This window comes from Sinocyclocheilus rhinocerous, unplaced genomic scaffold, assembly GCF_001515625.1.
Source record: "Sinocyclocheilus rhinocerous isolate Xijiao unplaced genomic scaffold, SAMN03320098_v1.1 scaffold2469, whole genome shotgun sequence".
Taxonomy (NCBI): domain Eukaryota; kingdom Metazoa; phylum Chordata; class Actinopteri; order Cypriniformes; family Cyprinidae; genus Sinocyclocheilus; species Sinocyclocheilus rhinocerous.
Window position 1 is genome coordinate 226,081 of NW_015658987.1, and position 8,604 is coordinate 234,684.

General features: G+C 40.0%; 1 protein-coding gene across 1 annotated transcript; it reads left to right on the forward strand.

Annotated features, from left to right (window-relative positions):
* Positions 1 to 875: 875 nt before the first annotated feature.
* Positions 876 to 4,792, forward strand: atp5f1b (ATP synthase F1 subunit beta). The gene is made up of 10 exons (XM_016531561.1): positions 876 to 1,025; positions 1,618 to 1,791; positions 1,869 to 2,043; positions 2,194 to 2,315; positions 3,182 to 3,366; positions 3,465 to 3,623; positions 3,710 to 3,832; positions 3,917 to 4,129; positions 4,222 to 4,423; positions 4,536 to 4,792. Exons 1-10 carry the CDS (start codon positions 920 to 922, stop codon positions 4,631 to 4,633), a joined length of 1,557 nt encoding a protein of 518 aa, XP_016387047.1. The 5' UTR covers positions 876 to 919; the 3' UTR covers positions 4,634 to 4,792.
* Positions 4,793 to 8,604: the final 3,812 nt, after the last annotated feature.

Consider the following 8,604-nt stretch of genomic DNA (forward strand, 5'->3'; position numbering starts at 1 on the left):
AACAAATAATTAAATCATAAAAATGTAAAATTAAAATAAATCATTTTAAAATAACAATCAAAATAAAACACTTACTAAAAAATATTAATTTTATGTTTACCTGCATGCCATGTGACCATTAACCAACGTCAGAGAACCGTGAACATGCAAATGTGACAGGCCTACTTAATTAGGCCTATTGAAATATTTATTTTTAAAATCAAATTATTTTAAGTAAACATATTAGATGAAAGAGGTTCAGACGACAAAAAGTTTGGGAATGTCTGCATTACATGTAGGTAAATAAGAAATAATGTGAATATGTGCATTTTTAATGTGTTTGAAAGACAAAAGCCTTCCAAAACTATAGTAATACATGGTCAAATAACTTACTGAGTGATAATTCAAATAAAAATGTGTTCATCAGTAGCCTAGTTGATGCAATGTTGAAACACTTCTTAAACCTGAAATAATATTTGTAAATCTAGTGGTCAAATGCTGTGTATCCACCTTCTTTGTGTCAATATCCACAAAACTGGACTTTCTGAGTGTAGCGGTAAGATATTTTAGAAAGGAAAATTTAAAAGATGAAAAAGAGGAATTAGGGCGAATCAGTAAATTATGAATAATTTATTGCTATTGTGTGAATAATATATAATCATGTAGTCAATAAAAAAGTAACTGTAGTCTGATTACAAGTATTTTAAAATGTAATTTACTCTAATTACAAGTACGTAATTTTTGGAATCTGATTACGTAATCCAGGTTACATGTAATCAGTTACTGCTATTTCAGTTCATTGTCCTTCAACACTGACGCATGCGCAGACGCTCAGTTCCTGTGTCGCCATGTCTGCTACGCATGCGCATTGTCGGGCTCAAGCGGCACTATATATCAGCTGTCGAGCCTCTGCCCCATTCCACCTTCAGCCATTTTAACGATGTTGGGAGCTGTGGGACGCTGCTGCACCGGGGCTTTGCAAGCTCTCAAGCCCGGGGTGACCCCCCTGAAGGCTTTCAACGGAGCTCCAGCAGCTCTGTTTTCTCGTAAGTACAATTCATTGGTTGGTTTTTAAAACGGTTGGGTTTAACGCAGCTAACCCGACAGCAGCGTCATGCTAAATGGCAGCATGCAGGCCGCAAAGTCCTAACCTCACCGTTTCCAGTGATTGCTTTCGCGTGATGTGCTACATGTAGGAAAGAAACTGGATGGAAATAAACTGACATAACGGAATACTTAATTTGACGTTTAAGCTCATTCTGGTGGGTATGAAAACAGGAATGACCTTTATGTGTCATGCGCTGCTAGCTGTGATCGCAGCTCGCGAGGTCACGGTACAGATAAACATGTTGAATAAGATCACGAGTAAATGCAACCACATTTATAAACATTTACAGTCTCGAAATGCAGATCGCAGGCAGATCCCAACAGATTTTGATTTTCTACAACATCGATTTAACGTACTTGCGTTCATTCATTAGCCTGTTTTGACTTCTGAGGACGCTGAGCAAACATAAACTATAGTGACTAATCAAAATAAAAGCGTTCAAGTGTGCATGTACATATTTTTAGATGTTTCAATTGCAAAAAGGTTATTATCCGTGTCAGTTACATGCGATATTTCTCTTCCTCTCTCAGGCAGGGATTATGCCGCTCCTGCCGCAGCTGCTGCCGCCGCCAGCGGGCGTATCGTTGCGGTCATCGGTGCCGTTGTGGACGTACAGTTCGACGAGGATCTGCCCCCTATTCTCAATGCCTTGGAAGTGGCCGGCCGTGACACCAGGCTAGTCCTGGAGGTGGCTCAGCATCTGGGTAATGAGACTAAAGCTTTTGAATCTGAATTGAAAAGTCATGATAGACTTGTAAAGTAACTTTTAACTCTTCTTTAGGTGAGAACACCGTCCGCACCATTGCTATGGACGGTACTGAGGGTCTGGTGCGCGGTCAGAAGGTTCTTGACACCGGTGCCCCCATCAGAATCCCTGTGGGACCTGAGACACTTGGCAGGATCATGAATGTCATCGGCGAGCCCATTGACGAGAGAGGACCAATTACCACAAAACAGTGAGAGTTTATTAAGAACACTAAAGCAACTTAATCGTGTTTGCAAGCTCATTTAAGGAGCATTAGTCTTCTTGTAAAGTAGACAATTGAATGTTTGAGATGCAGGCAGATGTGCCGTTGCTGTTGAGTTGATTGTGATCTGTTGTTCAGGACTGCCCCCATCCATGCGGAGGCCCCAGAATTCAAAGACATGAGTGTCGAGCAGGAGATTCTGGTCACAGGAATCAAGGTCGTAGATCTGCTGGCACCCTATGCCAAGGGTGGCAAGATCGGTATGTGTGTGGATATACTACTGTTAAAAAAGATTGGGCTCAGGTATTTTTTAATGAATGCTTATTAAATTGATCAAAAGTGACAGTAGAGACCCTTATAATGTTATAACATTTCTAGTTTAAATCGGTGCTTTTTATTCTTTATTTTCTATTCATCATAGAATACTGAGAAAATGTATCGTGGAGTTCTTTTCAACATTTGATAAGTGTTTGAGCACCAAATCAGCATATTAGAATGATTTCTGAAGGATCATGTGACACTGAAGACTGGAGTCAAATTCAGCTTTGCCATCACAGAAATGAATATAGATTTAAAGTGGAAAAGTTATTAAGTTATAGTATTATTTCAAAGTATTACTCTTTATTGCATTTGATCAAATAAATGCAGCCTTGGTGAGCATAATAGTTTTTCAAAAACATTAGAAATAAATCTTTGACTCCAAACTTTTGAGACATATATTAATTTTTTGGGGGGGATATTTCACCCAAAAATGGTCGTTTACTCATCAAGTTGTTCTAAACCTGTATGAGTTTCTTTGTTCTGTTGAACATAAGACATTTGAAGAATGTGTGTAAACAAGCAGTTGCTGGAAGCCATTGACTTCCATAATATGGGGAAAAAAGATACTATTGAAATCAATGGGGACCAGAAACTGTTTGGTTACCAGTGTTTTTCAAAATATCATCTTTTGTCTTCAGCAGAAGAAATAAATTCATACAGGCTTGGAACAACTTGAGAGCGAGTAAAAGAAAATTTTTGGGTGAACTATCCCTTTTAATTGAAGTGTTGGTGTATGGAGTTTTATAATTTGCTTGCTTTGAATCCTGCTATGTTTTAGCTAACTAAAGGCATCTAATTTCTTCAGGTCTTTTCGGTGGTGCTGGTGTGGGAAAGACTGTATTGATTATGGAGCTGATCAACAACGTGGCTAAGGCTCATGGTGGTTACTCCGTGTTTGCTGGTGTGGGAGAGAGAACCCGTGAGGGAAATGATCTCTACCATGAGATGATCGAGTCTGGTGTCATCAACCTGAAGGACACCACGTCAAAGGTAACTTGAAGATCTAAAACGCCTGTGATACACCAGTTAAAATCTATTATTACCGTAAGAATTGCAGTAAGTTACAAACTCCTCTCGGTTCCCATTAGGTGGCGCTGGTGTACGGACAGATGAATGAGCCCCCTGGTGCCCGTGCCCGCGTGGCTCTGACTGGACTGACCGTTGCCGAATATTTCCGTGACCAGGAGGGGCAGGATGTGCTGCTCTTCATCGACAACATTTTCCGCTTCACCCAGGCTGGATCGGAGGTCAGCGTTGGATCATTTGGACCTGTTCTTTGTCTTTTTAATCTGAATTGAGTTTTATTGACTGGCTTTTATTTCTGTTCTCACAGGTGTCTGCCCTGCTGGGCCGTATCCCCTCTGCTGTGGGTTATCAGCCAACTCTGGCCACTGACATGGGTACCATGCAGGAAAGAATCACCACCACCAAGAAGGGTTCAATCACATCTGTGCAGGTACACTTCCTTCTGTTTGCACAGCACACTCTGGCGCTTCCTGGATCTCTTCTTCATGTTCTACAGTGTCATTGTCTCTCATAGGCCATCTATGTGCCTGCTGATGACTTGACTGATCCTGCCCCTGCCACAACTTTTGCTCACTTGGATGCAACCACTGTGTTGTCCCGTGCCATTGCTGAGCTGGGCATCTACCCCGCTGTGGACCCACTGGACTCCACCTCCCGTATCATGGACCCCCATATTGTGGGATCTGAGCATTATGACATAGCCCGTGGCATCCAGAAGATCCTCCAGGTGAGCACCAACGAATATGGGCTTCGTCTGAGCACTTTGCTCCATTTTTGAATTCCAATCCATGACCTTGTTCTCGCTCCTCACCCTCATAGGACTACAAGTCCCTGCAGGATATCATTGCTATTCTGGGTATGGATGAGTTGTCGGAGGAGGACAAGCTGACTGTTTCTCGTGCACGTAAGATCCAGAGGTTCCTGTCCCAGCCCTTCCAAGTCGCTGAGGTCTTCACTGGACACTTGGGCAAGCTGGTGCCCCTGAAAGACACCATCAAGGGCTTCAAGGCCATTCTGGGTGGTAAGTCTCAAGTTTGCCTTCTGTTTGTCTCGGCTGTTTTGATATGTCCACTCTTGGTAATGGTATTTGTTTTTATTCAGTGTTGCTCATAGAGTTTCTGTTTCCCTATTAGGTGAGTATGACGCTTTGCCCGAGCAGGCCTTCTACATGGTGGGCTCCATCGAGGAGGTCGTCCAGAAGGCAGAGAAACTGGCTGAGGAGCATTCGTAAATGAGTCGGTTTAAATGTGTCAGGGCGGGTTGAATGAAATGGCACTTGGTTTGTAACGTCACATTCAGAAACAAATTGTATCTTTATCGCTGGTCATTCTGAGGTTCTATTTAATGTTTCCAATTCGTGAAGATGGAAATAAAACTCTTACCGTGAACTCTCTCTTGGTCCTGTTTTTTTGTTTAGTTTTTTCCCTAATCGGGTCCATAAACCTATGAAGCCCATTTTAACACATTTGATACACGAGTTTCTAAGGCCTCTAAATTACTATGATCAAATACTTTATAAAGACTTGTACACAATCTTCTACGTGCCCTCTAATGGAAGGGCTTTTTTTTTTTTTTTTAAGCAAGTAAAAGGCTTTTGAGTCTTTATGCTATGAAGTCTCTAATGATTTTAATAATCGTAACTTAAAACTGCAGCTTAAAGCTTTTTTTTGGTTAAAAATGATCCGAAATCAATATTTGAGCAAGTACATAACCAACCAGTGTTCGAAACTATCGCCTTACTTTAGCCCGATTCACAACGGTTAGCTTATAATAATGTTTTCTCATTTGAGTGGTATGGGTAGGGTTTCGCGGGAAATTCGAGCATGCCGCTGCGTCATGTCATGTCACTTCTGTAAACATGAAGTTGTCCCGGCTACTAGGCTATCGCATGTGAGGATCCTGCAGGTGGCCGATAGTTTATAGCCTTTTCTCACAGCAGCCAGAATAATTAAATGTATCATTTTGATGGCGGATTGTAATCCAGAAAGGATTATGTTTATGAAACACATGTGAATGAAATTAAATTATATTCCAGTTTTAAATGTGCTTCTGATTACAGATAGCCTGGGATTACACAAGATTTGTATTTTAAAGAAAACCAGTTCGAAGGGAGCATATTTTGCTTTTTGGGTTAAAATAATTTATTAATATGAAATTCGAATGGTATGACAATTAGATATTAGACTGTACAGAAATTGAAATCTACTCTCTTATACACACTATACTCATAGTCACCAATGCTGATGTTGTTAACATTAACAATTTGAGAATAAAGTATAACAATAATAATAATTTGCACGGTTTGATGTGATATGAGCTAATTTAGATTAAATCACCATTGGTAGCGCGATTTATTGTAATGCTTTTTTCCCTCAGTTGGTCAGAACAAACATGGCAGACTTGTTACTTGTTCAGATGACAATATCCAGTGAAAATGCTTATTTGAGTCATATATTCTAAGACGTAGGCTAGAGTCTGTGAGTGCAAAGTACAATATCCACACCGGTGCGGTGACTGACTGCCACACACACATACTCCTCAAAACATTAGATTCATCTGCACTGGAGCACAACCCACGCAAGGAAGATAATTCCACACAGCTGCAATTGCAGGTTTTCAAACAGAAATGGCGACAAAGAGGCAAAACTTACGGACTGCAGCTTTAATATTTCAAGAAGAACATTGACAATTTTAAAAAGTTTAATTTATCATGATGTAACGATATAACATCTACACCAAATTGCATATTTCTGCCCTTTAAACAAACTTCCATTTAAAAAATTAAGCTATTTTGTATGTCTGGCTTTATAGGAAGTTTTGTGTTTTATTTAAAATTTATTTTAAGTAGCTGTTGAACTATAAACAAAGTGGAATAGACTTATTATGGGAAAATAATTAAAATTGTTATTTTTAAATGTGTCTAAGTCTTGATTTATTTACCTGCCAAATAGGAAACCTGCTACTATGTTTGCATTGTGGAGTTAGTCATTTTTATACATGCAAGACACCATTCCAATAAAGATGGGACAGAATTAATGTCTTTTGCATTCTGGGATGAACAAGGATCAAATGTTAATGAAAAATAGAGAAAACCGTTAAGTCAGTTTTGAACCCATTTGGATGAATCCCTCACCACACCTTTTTGCACAACATCTGTATATTTGGTGTTTGACAAACCAGATATCATATTAGCATACAATGCCCAAAAGCAGCTAAATGAAACTTAAAGGGGTCATATGATGCGATTTCAATTGTTCCTTTCTCTTTGGAGTGTTACAAGCTCTTGGTGCATAAAGAAGATCTGTAAAGTTGCAAAGACTAAAGTCTCAAATCCAAAGAGATATTCTTTATAAAAGTTAAGATTCAGCCACGCCTACCTGAAATGGCTCGTTCTAACACGCCCCCACATACCTACGTCACGATCTGGGAAGGGGTTTTATTTTTACGCGGCGCGATGCAATGCAACGCAACGCAACGCGTAAAAAGACAGTATAAGTCATTATAATCAGTAATTATGTCCCCACTGGATGCAACAAATGCCTCGTTTGTAATGGGTTTTAATGTTTAATTTTTGTCTCGTCGCTCCGGCCGGGACAGGCATCAACAGTATGGTGAGGGGCATAACATTTCCGTCACACGCTTGAGGTATTCGGCCAATCACAAAGCACTGGATAGCTGGCCAATCAGAGCACACCTCGCTTTTTCAGACCAATGAGCTTTGTAAAAATTCACGCGTTTCAGAAAGGCGGGGCATAGAGGAGAAAAAATAATGCATTTCATTACACCAAATACACAAAATAATGTTCTTTTTAGCAGTATCATATGACCCCTTTAACTTTATGCATGAAATCGTGACCACTGTATTATGAGCCTTATTAACAACTGACCACATGATGGTGCCATTGCGCAACACATCGATATGTGGCTGTAGCTGTTGTCAAGCTGACCATAACAAATCCAAATCACCAGTATGTCCATATTGTAGGATTGTCAACTCACTCACCTTTACATAAACACTCACTGGAAGGTGGAACAAAGCTTTATAGTGCATCTAAACATTGCAACCTTCAATATCAAAACAGAAGTCCTCCAATCAGTAGGTTAAAACGATGTGAATTCCTCAGTGCTTCATCTTTGGCCTCTAAAATCATTGGCTATAATCTGGAAAATCTTAAAACGTTTTTTTTTTACTTTTAAAACTCTACTTTGATGGTCACAATAGTAAATATATCACAAAACCGGCACCTCTGAGCAGCCGACATTCAGAGATACAGGTGGGAAAATGAGAGAGCAGCAGGATCGTACATCTCACCCTGAGGAGTAACAGGTACAAGCCGCACAGCTGAGACGGCATGTTCAATGCAGTTCACCATCTGGCATCTTGGAGAAATTCTCTTTCATCACCTTTTCAGTTAAACACATTGGAAGTACACAAGGACAATGCACAAACTAGGATATGCTTCACATGTGAAAATATTCCAGAGAAATAGAACATACACACTTATGCTGATTTTGAAGAATACATGCACAAGAACGCCACACCAGAATGATACATGATCTCTCCTAAAACGTGAAAAAATAAGTAACTAAAAAAAAAAAAAAAACGTATTTTGCCATGAAATCTAAATACTTTACCATTAAAGGAACACTCCACTATTTTTGAAAATAGGCTCATTTTCCAACTCCCCTAGAGTTAAACAGTTGAGTTTTACCGTTTTCGAATCCATTCAGCCGATCTCTGGGTCTGGCGGTAGCACTTTTAGCTGTAGCTTAGCATAGATCATTGAATCTGATTAGACCGTTAGCATCTCGCTCAAAAAAGACCAAAGAGTTTCTATATTTTTCCTACTTAAAACTTGACTCTTCTGTAGTTACAAGTGTACTAAGACTGACGGAAAATGAACAGTTGCAATTTTCTTGGCCGATATGGCTAGGAACTATACTCTCAATCCGGCGTAATAATCAAGGAACTTTGCTGCCGTACCATGGGTGCAGCAGGCGCAATGATATTACGCAGCACCTGAAAACAGGCTAACTTCCGTCAACATAACCAACATGACCACCTGCTTGCACAGGGAGCGTGCTGGGGACTATTTTCAGGCACTGCGTAATATCATTGCGGAGAAGAAGACTTGGACTATGTGCATAAACCTTGCGCGCGGTATACAAACGAACATGGAACAATACATTTATTAATCTGTG

Coding starts and splice junctions, on each gene's coding strand:
- atp5f1b (XM_016531561.1), top strand. CDS start 920: ATGTTGGGAGCTGTGGGACGCTGCTGCACCGGGGCTTTGCAAGCTCTC. Junction 3,833..3,916: donor GTTCAATCACATCTGTGCAG/GTACACTTCCTT, acceptor TGTCTCTCATAG/GCCATCTATGTGCCTGCTGA. Junction 4,424..4,535: donor CTTCAAGGCCATTCTGGGTG/GTAAGTCTCAAG, acceptor TTTCCCTATTAG/GTGAGTATGACGCTTTGCCC.